The 21,503-nt window shown below is 47.0% G+C and overlaps 1 protein-coding gene across 1 annotated transcript in view; it reads left to right on the top strand.

The window, feature by feature from the left end:
* The window catches only part of TNFRSF4 (TNF receptor superfamily member 4), a 54,263-nt gene extending 33,744 nt beyond the window's left edge, over positions 1-20,519 (top strand). The window contains exons 3-7 of the mRNA XM_063941754.1: positions 1,010-1,144; positions 2,804-2,870; positions 13,883-14,118; positions 15,913-16,023; positions 18,342-20,519. Coding sequence (XP_063797824.1) covers positions 1,010-1,144; positions 2,804-2,870; positions 13,883-14,118; positions 15,913-16,023; positions 18,342-18,421 — 629 coding nt within the window. The 3' untranslated portion in view covers positions 18,422-20,519. The remainder of the gene's footprint in view (positions 1-1,009; positions 1,145-2,803; positions 2,871-13,882; positions 14,119-15,912; positions 16,024-18,341) is intronic.
* The last annotated feature ends 984 nt before the right edge of the window (positions 20,520-21,503 follow it).

Raw genomic sequence — 21,503 nt, 5'->3', positions numbered from 1 at the left:
GGAGAGATTGATTGCTTCTTTTTTGGTGGGGGCCCAAACAATCCAGTCATTTCAGCTACAGTTGTATGGCAGACCCTGTCGCTGAAATGATTGGTTTGTTAAAGTGTGCATGTCCTGTTTATACAACATAAGGGTGGGTGGGAGGGCCCAAAGACAATTCCATCTTGCACCTCTTTTTCTTCTTTGCATCATGTGCTGTTTGGGGACTAGTTTTTTTAAGTGCCATCCTGTCTGTAACTGCAGTGCCACTCCTAGATGGGCCAGGTGTTTCTTTTGCACACTTATGTCGCTTAGCTTAGTCATATAGCTACCTCATTGCACCTCTTTTTCTTCTTTGCATCATGTGCTGTTTGGGGCCTATGTTTTAAATCTGCCATCCTTTCTGCCACTGCAGTGCCACTTCTAGATGGGCCAGGTGTTTGTGCCGCACACTTGTCGCTTAGCTTAGTCATACATCCACCTCGGTGCAACCTTTTGGCCTAAAAACGATATTGTGAGGTGTTCAGAATAGACTGGAAATGAGTGGAAATGAATGTTATTGAGGTTAATAATACCGTAGGATCAAAATGACCCCCAAATTCTGTGATTTTAGCTGTTTTTATGTTTTTTTCAAAAATCTTCCAGATCCAAAACCAAAACACGAAAGGGTGGTTTTGGTAAAACCAAGCCAAAACCAAAACACGAAAGTGGAATTAGAACCAAAACACAAAACACGAAAAGTGCCAGCCGCACATCTCTAGAAGTGACAGATGGGCAGTCCAGCCCTGGCTGTACATTTTATTCAGCAGGTCTCTCTGATGCTTTGGCCCAATAAGTTATTACTTAATAAGCAGCAGTGTTGTGGAAGCCTTATCCTGTGAATTTCCAGTATGCATAAAGGAGTGGGGCAGTGACAACTCTGCTTGTGTGAATGAACCATTGGGCCCTCAGAGTGGTAATTCTGCATGGACAGTAAGTAGAAATGTAAATATATTGTAAAAAATATTTACATCCACTTGTTATATCACAGGTGAAGGAAGTATCGAAATACAGCCATGTACCAAAACCTCAAATGCTGAGTGCGCCTGCCCTGAAGGAAGTACTCCAAGAAATGAACATAAGACGGCTTGTCGATGTGACATAGGAAAAGAAATCAGAAATAACAGTATGTTCCATACAATTATACTAGGTTTAATATGGTACAGTAGGGTCAATGTGAAGCAGAAAACTATTCTCTTATCAGCGGGCACCACAGAGCGAAACCTGGCTGCTGATGTCAGGAGGAGTCTATTTCATTCTACTGCATTGAGGCAGCACATAGGAGCTAATTCAGAGCTGATCGCAGCAGCAAATTTGTTAGCAGTTGGGAAAAACCATGTGGGTCATTCAGACCTGATCGCACGCTAGCTTTTTTAGCTGCGCTTCGATCAGGTCAGAACTGCGCATGCGTATGCACTGCAATGCGCAGGCGTGTCACACGGGTACAAAGCGGGTCATTGCTGTGCGATGGTTTTAATGAAGAATTCATTTGCACTGCAGATCGCAAGGAGATTGATAGGAAGAAGGCGTTTGTGGGTGGCAACTGACCGTTTTCTGGGAGTGGTTGGAAAAATGCAGGCGTGTGCATGCGTTTGCAGGGAGGGCTCCTGATGTCAATTCCGGCATGAACAGTCTGAAGTGATCGCAGCGGCTGAGTAAGTCCAGAGCTACTCAGAAACTGCACAAACTGTTTTTTGTACCGCTCGGCTGCACAAGCGTTCGCACACTTGCAAAGTGAAAATACACTCCCCTATGGGCAGCGACTATCTGCTCGCAGCAGTGCAAAAACCCCTAGCGAGCGATCAGGTCTGAATTAGGCCCCATGTGCACTGCAGGGGGGGCAGATATAACATGTGCAGAGAGAGTTAGATTTGGGTGGGGTGTGTTCAAACTGAAATCTAAATTGCAGTGTAAAAATAAAGCAGCCAGTATTTATCCTGCAGAGAAACAATATAACCCACCCAAATCTAACTCTCTCTGCACATGTTATATCTTCCCCCCCTGCAGTGCACATGGGGGGGTCATTCTGAGTTGATCGCTAGCTGCCGTTGTTCGCAGCGCAGCAATCAGGCTAAAAATCTGCATTTCTGCGCATGCGTATGCACCACAATGTGCAGGCGCATCATACGGGTACAATGAGCATCATGGGTTTGCACAGAGTCTAACGAAGATTCCAGTCGCATGGCCGAACGCGGGAAGATTGACATGAAGTGGGCGTTTCTGGGTGGCAACTGACCGTTTTCAGGGAGCGCTTAGAAAAATGCAGGCGTGTCTGGAAAAACGCAGGCGTGGCTGGGCAAACGCTGGGTGGGTGTGTGACGTCAAAAGCCATCCCTCCGTCGTTAGAATCAACGCACATGAAGAGTAACTACAGGGCTGGTCTTGTTTTGCCCAAAACGATTTTGCAGGCGCTCTGCTGCACAAGCGTTCGCACTTCTGCAAAGCGAAAATACACTCTCCAGTGGGCGGTGACAATGCGTTTGCACGGCTGCTAAAAACTGCTAGCAAGCGATCAACTCGGAATGACCCCCATGGTTTTGCCAAACTGCTAACAAATTTGCTGCTGCAATCAGCTGCTTATGGCCATAATAAAGAACTTTCTAAGAAAGCTAAACCTGAAATGCTTTTTACATTTTAAGACTTCAATAACAGACCACAGTAAAGAACCTATGTGTATGTCCAACTTACTGCTTTCAACTACGCACAGGGCTTAATATGTGCTGGGGCTCTGTTTCGCCTCTTCGTTTGGCTTAATGATCTTTAATGTTAATTCTTATTATTTTAGAATGCCAACCCTGTAATTCCGGATATTTTTCAATGAAAGAAAACAGTGTCTGTCGTCCATGGACAAAGTAAGTTGATTCAAAATTATATTAAAAAAAAAGTCTTAGTCATTGCCAGTTCTGTTTGGTGGGGTTCTTCCTGCAGACAAGGCCAGCGGTATATCTGTGTCTGAGAATTCTGCCTTGTGTTTCATGTGTCTACTGTATATCAGCCATTAAAAGTGATGGTTTTCTTGATTCATTGAGGTTGGAAAAAAATATTAGCTGAAATCATGATAATACTGCTTCAGCCTACAAAGGGTCTGCCTCCATTGTATACAAGTGATTAGTATACTTACATTTTTTATGTTTTTGTGTTAATTTTATTGATTGCTGTATGGGTATCTTTATGAGGCCTTAGATCTAGCCCATTTGACTGGCAGTTTTTTGTCATTTAGCTAACTAATAAAAGTAACTCCATATGAGTACAAGTGCTTGGAGGCGGACTATATTTTCTCCTGTCTTTCTCCAACTCTCCCACTTCGTTCAGTCTTCGCTTGTTCTGCACTGACAACACAGCCTGATTAAGCGATTGGGGGGGTCCCGTGGTACTTTGCTGCATATGTTCCAGGGATACCAGGTGATCCAATTCCTTATTCTTTCGCTAAACGTGGCAGATCCAGGGGGCCATCGCCAAAGCACCCTGGCGACACTTGCAGCTGAAGTTTCCATCACTGATGCTGTAGCCAGGATCCACGTCACAGACCACACTACTCTGCCAGGAAAAGGGGCATGTGTTACAGGGGCAATCACCCTGATCAACACTACTCTCCTCTTCTTCCCACTTCTCCCCTCATCCTGAATTGACCCTCATCCTTTCCTGTACTTTTAAAGAAAGTGTCAGAGCTGTTCAGGCCAATCACAGCAGCCGCAGCCAGCCAATCATAAGAGCCTACAAATGAGCATTGGCCAATAAGATCAAGTTCAAAATTCAGAATGTCATTGGCGCTTGCATGTCTGCTAGCTTCAAATGATTGGTCCTGCCACTGTGACAGTCCATCTGCGGCTGCTGTCATTGGACTAGACAGCAGCAGTTGGCTGTTGTGCAGGGGTGTGTGTGGGAGAGGCCACCTCTTTATGCTGCTGCAGTTGCAGCACTGATGAGTCCAAGCTGACTGTTAAACCCCAGCACCCAGCTCACTTGTGTGGTTAGCTCCCACTCATCGTCCAGCTCACCCCCATTTTTTGTGCCAGATGTAATAAGACTGTCAGTGACCTAGGTTGGGGGTGTTGTGAACTCGGGGGTTCTCCCGATGGTAGGGGAGAGGAACCACAGTTGGGTCGGAACAGGGATGGCTTGATATAGGTCTTCCTTATACAGGACTCTGACAGTAAAGCTTGGTGAAAATATTAAAGGACTTTATTGCAGGAAGGGGGCAACACAATGTCACATAACAGAGAAGGAGCGTATGGAGAAATGTCCAGAAAGTACCTGTGAGTGATGGTAAAAGATACTGGTGACTGAAGAACTTGAGAGCGATGGTTAAAGACACTGATGATTTGAAGAACTTGAGAGCAGTGGTTAAGACTCTGATAATTTGAAGAACTTGAGAGCGGTGGTTAAAGACACTGATGATTTGAAGAACTTGAGAGCGGTGGTTAAAGACACTGATGATTTGAAGAACTTGAGAGCGGTGGTTAAAGACAATGATGATTTGAAGAACTTGAGAGCGGTGGTTAAAGACACTGATGATTTGAAGAACTTGAGAGCGGTGGTTAAAGACACTGAGGATTTGTATAACTTGGGAGCGAGGGTTAAAGACACTGAGGACTTGTATAACTTGAGAGCGAGGGTTAAAGACACTGAGGACTTGTATAACTTGGGAGCGAGGGTTAAAGACACTGAGGGATTGTACAACTTGAGAGCGACGTTTAACCTGCAGCCCACGCTGACTCCGAGAAGCACTGGTGACTGGAGCACAGTGGAACCCAGCAGCGGCTTGGAACGCTGGAAGCTGTGCAACAACTGACACCTGGAAATGCCGGAGACACTGGGGTATGCTGCAGAGAGATCCGCTGAGAACAGAAGCACTGGCATCCACTTCAGAGGAAAAGACGATACTCAGGCGCCGAGGCTCTGCCCGGCGTCTGCCTTTGAATCTCCTGCCTCCGCTGGATTGGCGGAACAGTCCGATGACGTCACCCGCTCCCCACCCACGTGATGCCGGGTGTCATGGCGGTGCCCCTGCCCCGGGGAACCGCCGGGAGCCGCGCCAGCCAGACGCCGGAGCCCGTGGACCACCGAAGGCAGAGGCCGCAACACAGACCAGCAGGCACGCAGGGGTAAGCGCGGCGAACGCCGCCCATGGCGTGTGACAGTACCCCCTCCTCCAGGAGTGGCCCCCGGACACTTTCCAGGTATTGTTGGATGTCTGGAATGGAAAATCTGCACCAGTCGGGGAGCCATAACTTCAGTAGCCTTGACCCAGCTCCTCTCCTCGGGGCCAAAACCTTTCCACTCCACCAAATACTGTAGATTCTTGTGAAGATAACGAGAGTCGAGAATAGCTTTGATTTCAAAGTCCGTTCCAGCTTCAGACTCAGCAGAGGTTGGCCTCGGGGATTTTAAATGGAACCAGTTTAAAATAAGGGGGCGAAGGAGAGAGACATGAAAGGAGTTTGGTATCCGGAGGTGGGAAGACAATCCCAATTCGCAGACAACCGGGTTCAGGACTTGCAACACGGGGTAAGGACCAATAAACTTTGGGGCGAACTTCATAGTGGGCACCCTTAACTGGAGGTTGCGGATGGAGAGCCATACCCTGTCACCAACCTTGTATTGGGGAGCTGCTCGTCACTTCCTATCCGCAAAGAACTTATAGCGGCCGGAGACTCTCTTGAGATTAGCATGAACTCGACTCCAAATTTGGCTGAAGTGTTGAAGAGTAGAGGCTGCAGCAGGAACATCCTCCGGAGGGCAAATGGGTAATTCAGGAACTTGAGGATGGAACCCATAATTAATGAAAAATGGGGACTCACCAGTCGAAGAGTGGTACAGATGATTATGGGCAAACTCGGCCCATGGCAACAGTTCCACCCAATCATCTTGTGAGGGAGAGATAAACACGGAGAAAAGTCTCTAAATCTTGATTGACGCGTTCAGTTTGCCCATTGGTTTGTGGATGATAAGCGGATGAAAACTTGAGTTTTATTTGTAAGGCCGCACAGAGAGCTCTCCAAAATCTTGCAGTGAATTGTACCCCCTGGTCAGAGACGATTTCCTGAGGTAAGCCGTGCAGGCGGAAATGTTCTCGGATAAATAACAACGCCAACTTGGGAGCTGATGGTAACCCGGTCAAAAGTACGAAATGTGCCATCTTAGAGAAACGGTCGATAATTACCCAGACAGTATTGTGACTCTTGGAGAGGGGCAATTCGGTGACAAAGTCCATAGAGATATGGGTCCAAGGCCTCTGAGGAATGGACAGTGGATGCAACAACCCGCAGGAGGCAAACGAAGAATTTTGTGCTGAGCACACTGAGGACATGAGTTGACATAATCTTGAATATCCTTCTTCATAGTGTCCCACCAGTAAGACCTTCGTAGAAACTCCCACATCTTTTGAACTCCAGGGTGACCGGAAAACTTGGAAATATGAGCCCACTGCAACAACCTTGGTCGATATTTAGCTGGCACAGACATTCTCCCAGGAGGAGGGCCCAGAGCGGTGGGAGTCGCTGACATAGAAACTGGACTGAGAATCAAAGCCTTCTCAACAGAATTATCCTCAGCCGAAGCTGTTAAGGAACGGGATAAAGCATCAGCCTTGGTGTTAAAAGTCCCGGTCCGGTACTTAATAACAAACGAAAACCGAGTAAAGAAGAGCGCCCATCTAGCTTGACGGGGATTCAAGCACTGGGCCATCCTGAGGTACAGCAAATTCTTATGATCAGTGAAAATTGTAATTAGGTGTTTAGCACCTTCCAAAAGATATCTCCATTCCTCCAAGGCAGAGTTTATTGCCAAAAGCTCTTTGTCTCCAATGGTGTAATTCTGTTCCGCAGGAGAGAATTTGCGAGAATGGAAACCACATGGATGTAACTTCCCATCTGGAGCGTACTGCGAAAGCACGGCACCTATGCCTACCGTGGAGGCATCAACTTCCAAAAAGAATGGTTTCGAAAAATTTGGTTGTTAAAGTACTGGAGCAGACATAAAGGCTGCCTTTAACTGAGCGAACGCTGCTACAGCTTCGGAGGACCAATGCTTTGGGTCAGAACCCTTCTTGGTCAGGGCAGTAATAGGTGCGACGATGGTAGAAAATCCCTTTATGAATTTCCGTTAGTAATTTGCAAAACCCAGAAATCGTTGTACCGTTTTCAAGGAAAGAGGCTGAGTCCAGTCCCGGATGGCAGTGAGTTTCTCTGGATCCATACGAAGCTCCATGCCCTAAATTATGTAACCAAGAAATGGAATAGAAGGAACCTCAAAAGTACATTTGGAAATCTTGCTATAAAGATGATTCTCTCGCAATCGAAGAAGTACCTCCTTGACCTGTATTCTGTGCTCTGTGAGATTTTTAGAAAATATCAGAATGTCATCCAAATATACCACTACACTTAGGTATAGCATATCCCGAAAGACTTCATTAATGAATCCATGGAAGACGGCAGGGGCGTTGCTGAGGCCAAACGGCATTACCAGATACTCGTAATGCTCGTCCCTGGTATTGAAGGCCGTCTTCCATTCGTCCCCCTGTCGAATACGTATCAAATTATAATCTCCCCTTAAATCAAGCTTGGTGAAAACTCGGGCTCCGCAAACTCTATCAAAAAGCTCCGTAATGAGTGGCAAAGGATACTTATTCTTAATGGTGACATCATTTAGACCACGATAGTCAATACATGGTCTCAGCCCTCCGTCCTTCTTCTTCACAAAAAAGAAACCCGCCCCCACCGGGGAGGTAGAGGGGCGGATGAATCCTTTCTGCAGATTAGACTTGATATAGTCCGACATAGCTTGGGTCTCGGGTAATGATAAGGGATAAGTGCGACCCCGAGGTGGCATTTTCCCCGGAATGAGCTCAATGGGGCAGTCCCAGGGTCTATGCGGTGGTAGCTGATCGGCCGCTTGCTCCGAGAACACGTCAGAAAACTCCCGATAGGCCTCCGGAATGAGCCCTTCATCTAACTTGGAAGATACACGGAGTGGATAGACAGGGGTGAGACAATTCGAATGACAAAAAGGACTCCAAGATGTTATCTGTGTCGAACTCCAGTCGACGTGAGGGTTGTGAAGTTTGAGCCAAGGAAGGCCAAGAACCAGATCGTGGGGCATCTCCCGAATCACTAGATATTCCAGGTGTTCTTGATGCAGAGCTCCCACTTGCAGTTTGATTGGTACTGTACAGCTTGAAATCAGACCGTTAGAAATTTGGGTACCATTGATAGCTGTCAACGTAATAGGTCGTTCGACCGACCGTAACTGAAAACCCAGATCCTGGGCACAGGAAAGGGAAATAAAATTCCCTGCAGCCCCTGAGTCCAGCAGAGCCTTAACGGGTTTGGCTACTGACCCGGTAAACAGAGACACAGAGAGTAAACAGTCCACTGGCGGAGAAGGTTTAGAAGAAACCCCTAGCTCGACTCCTCCGGAACAAGCTAGGACTGCCCGTTTCCCGGGCAAGCCTTGCAAAACTTGAGAAAATGATCCGCGGCTCCACAGTAGAGGCAGAGTCTACCCTCACGCCGACGCCGACGTTCCTCTGGGGACAGCCGAGATCGATTAATCTGCATGGGTTCATCAGGACTTGGAATAACCGTCTGCTTACACGGAAGAGATCGGACCCTTGATCGATCTGACCGACTACGTTCGCCACCTCGTACCTGCATGCGAAGATCTACCTTTACACAGAGCGAGATCAACTGTTCTAAAGAATCCGGCAAATCTCTAGTGACCAACTCGTCCTTTAGACGATCGGAGAGCCCGTTCCAAAAGGCAGCCCGAAGAGCATCATTATTCCAGCGCAGTTCTGAGGCTATGGTCTGAAAATTAATCACATACTGTCCCACTGAACGAGAGCCTTGTCGGACACGAAGCAAGTCTGCAGAGGCAGCGGTCGTCCTGCCGGGCTCATCAAAGATCCTCCGGAATTACGTAATGAAATTGGTGTAACTAGAAACCAATGGATCAGATCGCTCCCATAATGGAGACACCCAATCCAACGCTGAACCCTCTAGCAAAGAAATAATGTATGCCACCTTGGACCGATCAGTAGGGAAGCTATGTGAAAGCAGTTCAAAATGTACCTCGCACTGATTGAGAAAACCACTGCAATTCTTTGGATTCCCATTATAGCGAGAAGGAGTAGGGAGCTAAAGGCGCGACCTGGTTCCAGAGGAAGATGGAACATTACTAGAGACAACCACTGGAACGGGTACTGGAGCTGGGGCCGGTACTACTGAAGCCAGAGAAGTCTGAATTTGATCCAGCCGACCAGATAATTCCTGGAGATAATGCATCACCTGGCCCTGTGCTGCTTCCTGACTTTGTACTCGAGAAATCAAGTCCTGGATGGTACTTGCCTCTGGGCTCCGATCCCCTGGGTCCATGAGGCCTGAGTATACTGTCAATGACCTAGGATGGGGGTGTTGTGAACTCGGGGGTTCTCCCGATGGTAGGGGAGAGGAACCACAGTTGGGTCGGAACAGGGATGGCTTGATATAGGTCTTCCTCATACAGGACTCTGACAGTAAAGCTTGGTGAAAATATTAAAGGACTTTATTGCAGGAAGGGGGCAACACAATGTCACATAACAGAGAAGGAGCGTATGGAGAAATGTCCAGAAAGTACCTGTGAGTGATGGTAAAAGATACTGGTGACTGAAGAACTTGAGAGCGATGGTTAAAGACACTGATGATTTGAAGAACTTGAGAGTGGTGGTTAAAGACACTGATGATTTGAAGAACTTGAGAGCGGTGGTTAAAGACAACGATGATTTGAAGAACTTGAGAGCGGTGGTTAAAGACACTGATGATTTGAAGAACTTGAGAGTGGTGGTTAAAGACACTGAGGATTTGTATAACTTGGGAGCGAGGGTTAAAGACACTGAGGACTTGTATAACTTGAGAGCGAGGGTTAAAGACACTGAGGACTTGTATAACTTGGGAGCGAGGGTTAAAGACACTGAGGGCTTGTACAACTTGAGAGCGACATTTAACCTGCAGCCCACGCTGACTCCGAGAAGCACTGGTGACTGGAGCGCAGTGGAACCCAGCAGCGGCTGGGAATGCTGGAAGCTGTGCAACAACTGACACCTGGAAATGCCGGAGACACTGGGGTATGCTGCAGAGAGATCCGCCGAGAACAGAAGCACTGGCATCCACTTCAGAGGAAAAGACGATACTCAGGCGCCGAGGCGCTGCCCGGCATCTGCCTTTGAATCTCCTGCCTCCGCATGATTGGCGGAAAAGTCCGATGACGTCACCCGCTCCCCGCCCACGTGATGCCGGGTGTCATGGCGGTGCCCCTGCCCCGGGGAACCGCCGGGAGCCGCGCCAGCCAGACGCCGGAGCCCGTGGACCACCGAAGGCGGAGGCCGCAACACAGACCAGCAGGCACGCAGGGGTAAGCGCGGCGAACGCCGCCCATGGCGTGTGACAAAGACTTGAACAGTGATAAAGTTGAGAGTGATAAAGTGCCAGCCAATCAGCTCTTAACCGCTATATTACAGGCTGTGTTTGAAAAATAACAGGAGCTGGTTGGTTGGTAGTGTAACACTCTTCACTTTATCACTTTTCAATGCTCAGTACATCTGGCCCATAAGTGTGGCCCACTCCCACGCTTTGTCCAGCCTGCCCCCACTTGTCATCCGGCCCTTAGAAAATGCTCTTAGAGTTGAGACGGCACAGTGTACTGAGTGTAGTGTATGCCATGTGCATGGGAGAAGTCAGGTAATGGGACAACTTGCAAGGGTAGGGGAGTCCAAGACCAGGGCCAGTGCCCCCCCCCCCATCCCTCCCATGGCATTGTCAACACTTCGCGATCTAGCATCTTTCTTACAACACATCTTCCTGACTTTCTCTGTTTGCTAACTATAACTTTGTGGGTCCCACAGCAACATTTTGAAGGAGCGTCCAATGCTTGTAGAGAGACATCTGTTCACAATGCTCCACCTGATTGGGCAAACCAAGTGCTCCCTAGGGGGTCATGGTGATTGCTCAATGTAATGCATTGACCTCTTCAAGCATCTTCCTCTTCAAATCCTCTCGCATCATATCATATTCTTCTATCATAGCCATTGCCCCACATTAAAATATCCACCAACCACTTTTAGTAATAGTAAAAAGACCAAACACCTACCTCATATCTTCTCCTGGGCTGGCAGCGTCATGTGCACTCGCTGCAATGGAAACACCACCACCTCAAAGTGACTGTTGAAAAACTGCAATTTGTGAAATATAAATAGGTAAAATTATGTTTTATTTACTTGTACATATATACACTGTGGTAACATAAATTAAGTGAATATGTGCCCACAGTAGTGCCCCGATGCCATAACATACCCCACAGTAGTGACCCCAGGTCATAGTAGTGACTCAAGTCATAACATGACATACTGTGTTACCAACAATTCATAGTATGCCCACAGTAGTGCCATAATTCATTGTATGCCCCACAGCTGTGCCATGCTTCACGGTATGCCACACAGTAGTGTCATAATTCATTGTATGCCCCACAGCTGTGCCATGCTTCACGATATGCCACACAGTAGTGCCATAATTCATTGTATGCCCCACAGCTGTGCAATGAATGCTTCACGGTATGCCACACAGTAGTGTCATAATTCATTGTATGCCCCACAGCTGTACCATGCTTCACGGTATGCCACACAGTAGTGCCATAATTCATTGTATGCCCCACAGCTGTGCAATGAATGCTTCACGGTATGCCACACAGTAGTGCCATAATTCTTTGTATGCCCGACAGCTGTGCCATGCTTCACGGTATGCCACACAGTAGTGTCATAATTCATTGTATGCCCCACAGCTGTGCCATGCTTCACGGTATGCCACACAGTAGTGCCATAATTCATTGTATGCCCACAGCTGTGCAATGAATGCTTCACGGTATGCCACACAGTAGTGTCATAATTCATTGTATGCCCCACAGCTGTGCCATGCTTCACGGTATGCCACACAGTAGTGCCATAATTCATTGTATGCCCCACAGCTGTGCAATGAATGCTTCACGGTATGCCACACAGTAGTGTCATAATTCATTGTATGCTCCACAGCTGTGCCATGCTTCACGGTATGCCACACAGTAGTGCCCTAATTCATTGTATGCCCCACAGCTGTGCAATGAATGCTTCACGGTATGCCACACAGTAGTATCATAATTCATTGTATGCTCCACAGCTGTGCCATGGTTCATTGTATGCCACACAGTAGTGCCATAATTCATTGTATGCCCCACAGCTGTGCCATGGTTCATTGTATGCCACACAGTAGTGCCATAATTCATTGTATGCCCCACAGCTGTGCCATGGTTCACTGTATGCCCCACAGTAGTGCCATAATTCATTGTATGCCCCACAGCTGTGCCATGGTTCATTGTATGCCACACAGTAGTAAGCTAATTCATTTTATGCCTCAATAGTAGTGCCCTAGTTAAGGTTAAGCCCCATAGTAATGCCCCCTTGTCTACAGTGGTACCCAGGCCCCAGTACATAAAAGTCCCACAACAGTGTCTCTACCAGCAGCATTTAGGATTGAGGCTGATATGGGCTGAGTGCATTGAAGATAGGCACCATAAGCCTCCTGGGCCCAAACAACCCTGCTTGCATTGTTTTCAGGCAGATAAGTGCACGCTGGCTGCCCTAATACTGTGTGCCTAAAGTGGGGTATACACGGGAGAGATGTGTGCTGAGCGAACTGCTCAGCACACATCTCTCCCGCCGCTCAGCACAGCGCGATGTGTGCTGAGCGATGCGGGGGGAGGACGGGGGCCGCTCATTTCACCCAGCGGGTGAAATGAGCGACCTGCTAGATTGGCCTGCATGCAGGCTCAATCTAGCACCGGCGATAGCGATGTGCAGGGCCGCGCAACGCTATCGCTGTGAGGGGTACACACGAGTGATCTGTGCTTAAAATCTAAGCAATCTAGTCAGATTGCTTAGATTTTAAGCATGGATCTCTCCGTGAGTACCCCCCTTAAGACTCACTGACAATTAAGCTTCTGAATACGGTTTTCAAAACCTTCCTGCCATGGTCTCATTTATAGCCACTCTGTCACTGAACTAATCTCTTAAGGGGGGTACTCACGGAGAGATCCATGCTTAAAATCTAAGCAATCTGACTAGATTGCTTAGATTTTAAGCACAGATCACTCGTGTGTAGCCCCCCTCAGCGATAGCGATGCGCGGCCCCGCACATCGCTATTGCCGCTGCTAGATTGAGCCTGCATGCAGGCCAATCTAGCAGGTCGCTCATTTCACCCGCTGGGTGAAATGAGCGGCCCCCGTCCTCCCCCCGCATCGCTCAGCACACATCGCGCTGTGCTGAGCGGCGGGAGAGATGTGTGCTGAGCGGTTCGCTCAGCACACATCTCTCCCGTGTATACCCCCCTTTAGGGAAGGATGTCACTGAAGTTTTAGCATGCAAACTAGGGACTCTCAGGTGATTAGTGGTAGGTGGGCTGATACATACCACTGACAGCCCACCCCCTTCACTAGCAATATATTCAGATAAGATCACTTTTTTCCTGCCCCTTTAATTGAAAATGCTACCTGAGGCTCTTCCAAGTGGCATATGTAATAGGGTCCGAGTTTGCCAGAGGTGTGGGATGCTCGTGCATGTGCTCTGATTTTTTTTTTAAATGGGCAAATCTTTGCCTTGTAAAAACATCTAAAATTGGTCAGCATTCCGCACCTCCAGCAAACTCAGACCACAGTACATATGCCCCCAAGTGTGATATGAACACGCTCCTACATGAGGAGTGATTAATAATTTGCTGCATATTTATTCACTTTGTGCACAACCACTGAAAGCAGCCCTGTTTCTCTTCATGATGCTTAATCCCTTTACTATGTCCTTATCAGCTGCAGCGCAAAGGGTGAAACAGTTTTGGAGGCTGGTTCTGCCACACAAGATGTAAAATGCACCAAACCAACGAATGTCACATTGGATATTCCCCACCAAATTGTAACACAGACACTGGCACATTCAAGTCAACGAATCACTATTCAACCACAAGTCAATGCCACCACTATTCAGCGTTTCAAAACTGACATATCCAGCACTGAGAAAACCACAGAAAGCGGATTTCTGGCTTGGGGTAAGTGTATTTGTAATTGTGGCAATAGGAGTCAATTTTCATACACACAGGAAGTTATTCAAGAACTAAACAGAGCATATAAAATGTCCCTCCTCCTGACTGAACACAATTTTGTGTAAATATATTGTGACCTCTTTACACCTTTATGTTGGCCTATCTTTGTGTAGCAGACCTAGTTAACTAATGGTTGTCATTGTGGGTCTAGGGCCCGATTCAGGATCATTAGCAGAAGTGTGAAAATCGTTATGAAATGATTTCCGCACTTCTGCGTCTGCGCGCACGCCACTACGCGCATTCGTGAGGACTTAAACTGCAATTGCAGTTTCAGAGCCAGTGCGGGCGGCGACGGGGAAGCATTGCTGCGTTTTGGAGCAGGCAATGCGGCGTTGTGGGGGCATGATCCGGACAATAGAGGCATGTCCAGACCATTTGCGGAGCAGGCCGCGGTGGCTGCGTGATGTCACGTGCATCCGCTGCGGCCCAAAACATGGCAGGTTACCCTTAATATGTGAGCGCTGCTGTTCTCGCAGTTTAGCGAGGGGGGGGGGGGCGGCCTTGCCCTTTGCTGGACAGGCCCCCGCATGCTAGAGAAAGGAGTTGTAGTTTTTTTAAATTTGTCATAAAACTACAACTGAAGCTGCACCAGGCCCCTAGTTCACTGCAAATAAAGAAGAGCACAAAAACTCCCAAAATGAGCAATTTGCACCATAGCAAAATCATGTTGTGCTGCTGATTACCCAGACTATATAGCAGGGGTGGGCAAAAGACGGCCTATGGGTCAGATGTGGCTCCTGATGCAATTGGATCCTTTTGTCTCCTGAGCCCCGCAGAAGGAGAAAAAGCAGACAGTCAGCAGATGGAGATCTTGCAGTAGGGGCTGCTCATAGTATACAACTTTCTCCTCTTCTGTGTAGAAAATTGTATATTGCAAGCCTTCCTTAATGCCAGATCTCTGTAACGAGTGAAGGTGGAGGGAGCAGCGAGTGAAAGGAAGAGACAGCCAGTTCTGTCAGCAGCAGCCATCTAGACCAGCTTCTGTCCATCCTCTGCGGTCCACAGAGCTGGTGAGAGGAGGGGACGTCAGTGATCTAGAGTCAGCTACAAGAAGCAATATTCTTCTTACCCCCTCTGAATTGCATTAGGCCTAGTGAGATTTCAGTGTCATATTTTATAACTCCTACCTTTCTTCTGTAATCTACCAATATTTGTTTCATTACATACAACCCTTTACTTAAATAGCCCCCTATATGTTTATTTTTGGAATTTCATTCTAGTGTTTTCAAAATACTTTGCAGCCCTGACTGTTTGCTAAAGGCCCCCCAGCTAAAATAGTTGCCCACCCTGCTCTATAGTGTTGTGGAATGTTTATATGATTTCTAAAAAATATATATTTTTTTGTACAGATTCTATGATGTAAAGCGCAACGGAATTTTCTGGTGCTATAAAAGTAAATGGGGGTAATTCCAAGTTGATCGCAGCAGGATTTTTGAAAGCAATTGGGCAAAACCATGTGCATTGCAGGGGAGGCAGATATAACATGTGCAGAGAGAGTTAGATTTGGGTGGGTTATTTTATTTCTGTGCAGGGTAAATACTGGCTGCTTTATTTTTACACTGCAAATTAGATTGCAGATTGAACACACCCCACCCAAATCTAACTCTCTCTGCACATGTTATATCTGCCTCCCCTGCAGTGCACATGGTTTTGCCCAATTGCTATAAAAAATCCTGCTGCGATCAACTTGGAATTACCCCCAATGATAATAATATTTAATGCCTTGTTTTACTCTTTTAGGGGCCCTGTCATTAATTCTCATTGGAGTTATCCTACTGTCAGTCTCTGCTGTAATAATTGTAATTATGATAATACAGTCAAATCGTAAGAAGAGGAACAGAGGATTCATTAGTAAGTATTACAATGCTTTAGCAACAATAATCTCTCTCTTGTCATTACTTATACAAATGTTATATATTATACAAATAAATCCACGGACTTGGCAAAAAAAGAAAGCGCATTTACCCGCACCAAAAACGGACTGAAAGGTGTCCCATGCTGACACATGGGACACCTATCCACGATTAAGATCTGTCAGTGACAGTTGTCACTGACAGGTCTCTAAGCCAATCAGGAAGCGCAACTTCGTTGCGCTAACCTGATTGGCTGATCGCTGTGACAGCGCATCGCACAGCTCCCTCCATTATATTCAATGGTGGGAACTTAGCGGCTAGCGGTGAGGTCACCCGCCGGTCAGCGGTGACCGGCGGGTGACCCCACCGCTAGCCGCTAAGTTCCCACCATTGAAAGTAATGGAGGGAGCTGTGCGAGGCGCTGTCAGAGTACAGACGGCGTCCAGCCAATCAGATGAGCGCCACGGCAGTAGCGCTTCCTGATTGGCTGAAGGGACAGGAGTCACGTGATGTCCCGGCATTCGGGGAGAGGGGTCCCATGTGTCAGCATGGGACCCCTTTCGGTCCGCAGGTCCGGTTGTTCGTTTTCTTTTTTTGCCAAGTCCGTGGATTTATCTCTGGAGCCTGTTGAGGTGAGTATAATTGATCTTTTATTTTCAGGTACCCCGGGATTCTACATGGAGAAGAGGACCGATGTCGGCGTGTGAACATAGGTAAGTATGTGTGTGTCGGCAGTGTGTAATAAAGTTTTACTGTCGACGGTGTCTGTGTCCTGTTTTTATTTGGGTATTTTTTTTCCATTAGAACTACAGGTACCAGCGGGCCCGTTTTTCTCCCGCATGCTGGTACTTGTGGTTCTCCAAGTACCAGCTTGCAGGGGAGGCTTGCTGGGACTTGTAGTACTAATGGAAAAAACAATATCTTTTTTTTTGAACACAAAGGCTATCAGCCCCCCCATCCGCAGCCCATTGGATGGGGGGGGACAGCCTCGGGCTTCAGCCCTGGCCCTTGGGTGGCTGGGGGGGGGGGACCCCTTGATTGAAGGGGTCCCCATTCCCCCAGGGTTCCCCGGCCAGGGGTGACTAGTTGGATATTTGATGCCACGGCCGCAGGGCACTGTATAAAAGTGACCCCCGGCTGTGGCATTATCTGTCCAGCTAGTGGAGCCCGATGCTGGTGTTAAAAATACGGGGGACCCCTACTCGTTTTGTCCCCCGTATTTTTGGCACCAGCATCAGGCGCAGAGCCCGGTGCTGGTTTTAAAAATACGGGGGATCCCCTGTCAATTTTTTCCCCGCATTTTTAGAACCAGGACCAGCTCAATGAGCCCGAGGCTGGTTATGCTTTGGAGGGGGGACCCCACGCCATTTTTTTTTCGGGTTTTTCCCCGTTTTTTAAAATCGCGGTAAAATCCGCAAAATCGGCCGATTTTCGCCCGCGACTCTGGCGAATCCGTTTTTCATTGCATATGGTGAATTCCAGAAGCCACCTTCCGGAATTCACCTGGCGAATTTGGTCGAATTGAAAAAACGGCGATAATTGCCGCGATTTCGCCCGCTATTGCATATACCCCTATATCTTTGTTTATCTCCCACTAGCAGGGAGATTTTTGAAGAGTTGCTGCCCCATCTATAGTACAGCGCGAATTAAGGGTATTTTTGGTTTTATATATATATATATATATATATATATATATATATATATATATATATATCAAACAATGCTGTTCATCCATACGCAGGGAGAGAGAGGACTGTCTGCTTCTGCAGCTCCCTTTCTCCCCATCCCAGGCCTCTCTCTTCCTGCCCAAAGTCCTCTCTCTGCTGTTTAGAACAGTGAAGCGGGCAAAGAGTACACACTCCCCTCTCCCCCCCACCCCTCCCCATCTTGGTGTCACTGGTGGCTAGAGAGAGTGGGGCCTACCTGGGTGGCATTTCAATTGCAAAACAGTCCTCGGCAGCAACAGTAGAGAGGAGGAGCCTCTCAGTAGAGAGGAGGAGGAGGAGTGAGAGGTGTGGAGAGAGAGGCAGGGCGGGGTGGGGGAGGGCCCCCTCCACTCCTCCAATGGACTGCGTCCTCCTTCTTCATTGCTGTTGGGACTGCCACAGCTTACTAATAATAAGTCGGTCTGACTCATTATTAGTACTGCCTCAGTATGACCACCCCTAGTACTTTATCTCTCTGTAAGCTTTGATACATATCAATGTTATCACATGAACTCCTGTGCTTTGCTATACATCACAGATGCTGCACATTATGGTCCTACTATCTGTCTAATGCTTTCAATTTATATTTTGTCTGTGTTTCTCCTCTCAGGAGGTGAGAGGTGCAAAGTTCCGGTACAAGAGGAAAGCACAAGTTCTGACAGCAGTCTTGCCAAGCAGTGCCCAGCATGAGGGAGACTGGGAGTCTGCATGCGGCAGTCCTTTTCCACTGGCATCCAGTGACTCACTGTAATAAGGGACCCTCTGTGACTCGGAGTGACTTACAGTATCTGCAAATCACTCTACAGACCATTTTTATATGAGACTGTATAACAGCTGTGACAGACTATAGACTCTCTGGTCTCCGTTTTTCCACAAGAAGATTCATTTGTAATGTGTTATTTCCATGAAACCCTCTTGGATAACCTCAGAAGTATCTCACCAATTAAAGGATGCTGAGGGTGATTGTGTGACTGGATGAGGTTCACCTTGGGTTAACACCATCTTCAGATGACCTTCACCTCTTATGACCCTACTCTCTAACACAGCCTCCAACCAGTATCTGACACTGTGTGCATGTATAAAAATGATAAAGACTCCTCTGATGTGGAGCCCATGTGCTCACGCAGTAAGCCAGCAACTAACACACGTTAACCAATAGATTGCGGGTTAAGTGCCAGGGTCCATGGGTGAACATGCTTGTGGCAGCCACGGTAAGGGCACAAATCCCTACTTACCACAGATTTATTTTCGCACCTCAGAAGTGTTTGAACAGAAATTCACATTAAATGCAATTGAATAGACCTGGGCACATACCCGGGAGCTACAAGCCCATAGTAAGCACCACGGGTAATTGAATCTGGCCCCATGTTATATCAACATCCATACAGCTCTAATAATCTCTTATCAATCAAGTACAGTGATAAAAAAGCAATGCCAGCCTCAAAAATGTTTGAGTCTTATTAAGGCCACACATGCAGCAGTACTAACAAATTGGTCCGATAAAGGCCCTATTTGACAAGAAAGGTGGTCCTGCCATAAAAATCTATATAGGATTTTATCGAGTAAAAAAGTGCAACTGACAGAACAAGGGTGTAACGTCACACAATAAGTGCCATCAAAACTTTGTGTGTAGACAGTGCAAATAAAGAAGTTATTCTGCATTTTTTTTATTTGTTTGCCTGAATGTATTGGGCCAAGTATGTCCAAGAGTCCAATTGGGTAGCACATTCCTCCAGAGGTTGGGATAAAGATATAAACCTCTTAGAAGGATATTGGAAATCAATATTATCAGCAATATATATTTGTTTTTTTCAAATACTGATATATTGAACCATATCATTGTACTGAACCGTATCACTGTACTGAACCATATTACTGTACTGAACTGTGTCACTGTACTGAACTTTAACACTGTATAGAACCATATCACTGTACTGAACCATATCACTGTACTGAACCATATCACTGTACTGAACCGTATCACTGTACTGAACCATATCACTGTACTTTAATATCATCGTTTCAGTTGGTGCTGACATTTTTCTTTGCGATCATATTTACTGCATTAGTGCTGTTAGTCTGTTCAGTCTTCTATCACAGCAGCGTTCACTTGATCAGTGGATATTATTCAAATACAAAAGAAAATAAATGCCCTTGTGTAATTATGTAGTGTGAGAAAATACCATGGTGATTAATATATATATTCCACTTCCAACAATAGAGAAGCGATGGATGACTAAAGGTATTCTCCTTGCTGGAAAAGATCTTTCTTGCAGATCAACCACTGAAATCTCTGAATATATTTTGTGGTATTTTCAGCACTGGTCATTCTGTTACATATTATCCAAAAATAAAGGAAAGGAACAGAATCCTGTACTATATCTGTCACACTATTTTTCTATAAATGAATGATTCCACCCTCAAATTTAAAAAAAAAACAAAAAATTTAGCACATCATTTAAGACTCCAGTTTGCCTATCAGATGATAATGAACATAAATGCGTAGTAAAAGTTATAGGGGTATATTAAATTACGGTCGAAACTGCCGTCTTGTTGGCCAGACAGCAGTTTTCGACTTTTTAAGGTCGGAAGGGTTTCCGACCTATTCAATCCCCCCCTCAGCTTTCCGACAAGTAGGGAAATTTGAGTTGTCGGAAAGCACGTGGATCGGCGGAATAGCTGCCGATCCGCGTGCTTCTGTCGTAAACGGGACCAAATTCGACAGGTTTTGGTCCCGTTTCCGAAAATCTCAATCTGACTTAAAAAAAAGTCAGATTGAGGTGAGGAGGTGGGGGAGCGGTGCGGCAGGCTATGGGGAGCGGTGAGGCGGGCAATGGGGAGTGGTGAGGCGGGCTAGGGGCGGCAGGGCAGGCAGGTACCTTATGACGGGCGTCCCCCGTCCAGGCACTTCTATCCCTGCAGCGCTCCCCAGCCGGCACTGGGCTACACGGCTGAGTGCCGTGATGTGCGGCTCCCTTCAGCAGCTTCCTGTGATCTCACACACGGAGAGCTGCTGATAGCAGCTGCCTGGACGCCGGCCAAATCCGACAGTCGGATAAGGCCACTCAATTGAATAAGGCTTGTCGGATCCATTCCAACAAATGCATGTTGGAATGGATCCGACTTTAATTGAATATACCCCATAAGGTATATTCATCAATTATTGGGTTTTAGATCCAATAATTGTAATTTCTTGTTGATTGTTGTTTGAGGCAATATGAAATAAAATACTGCCCAATCTTATCAGTTTACATCCAGAGGGACCGAAGCCCGTCTCTGTGATGTGCTCACAATGAAACAGATGGAGTTTGTTGCGGGGGACCAATCTCTGGAATAAGCTTGGTTAATGCTAACAGTTTTGCAGCCCCATAGAAACCTATGGGGGCTGTAGCTGCTGTCAGAAATGAAGGGAACGCAGCAGATATGTGTGGCATACTGGAATGTTAGGAGATAACAGATATTGGAAAGTTCCAAAAGCCATTTAATTCTTATCTGTGAGTGGGGGAGTTTATGGCCCCAAACCAGTTAAACCAGTTCTCTCAGATCCTGCCACATGTAGGGGGTTATGACAGGAAGTGTAGGGGGTTTTAGAGGACAAGGAAAAAACACAGGTTAGAGTTCAGTGTGAGCTTGAGGACTGAGATGGAGGGCACAGGCTAAGTGACCAGGAGAAACGCAGTCTGGGGATGGTGGAAAAAGCATGGTACTCCACAGTCCCTGGCATTATGGAACAGCATGTAGGTGCTGCTAGGAAGAGCAAAAGATATCCAGA

Source organism: Pseudophryne corroboree, chromosome 10 (assembly GCF_028390025.1).
Source record: "Pseudophryne corroboree isolate aPseCor3 chromosome 10, aPseCor3.hap2, whole genome shotgun sequence".
NCBI lineage: Eukaryota > Metazoa > Chordata > Amphibia > Anura > Myobatrachidae > Pseudophryne > Pseudophryne corroboree.
Note: the sequence above shows the minus strand (reverse complement) of the source record. Positions and strands in the feature narration are given on the sequence as shown.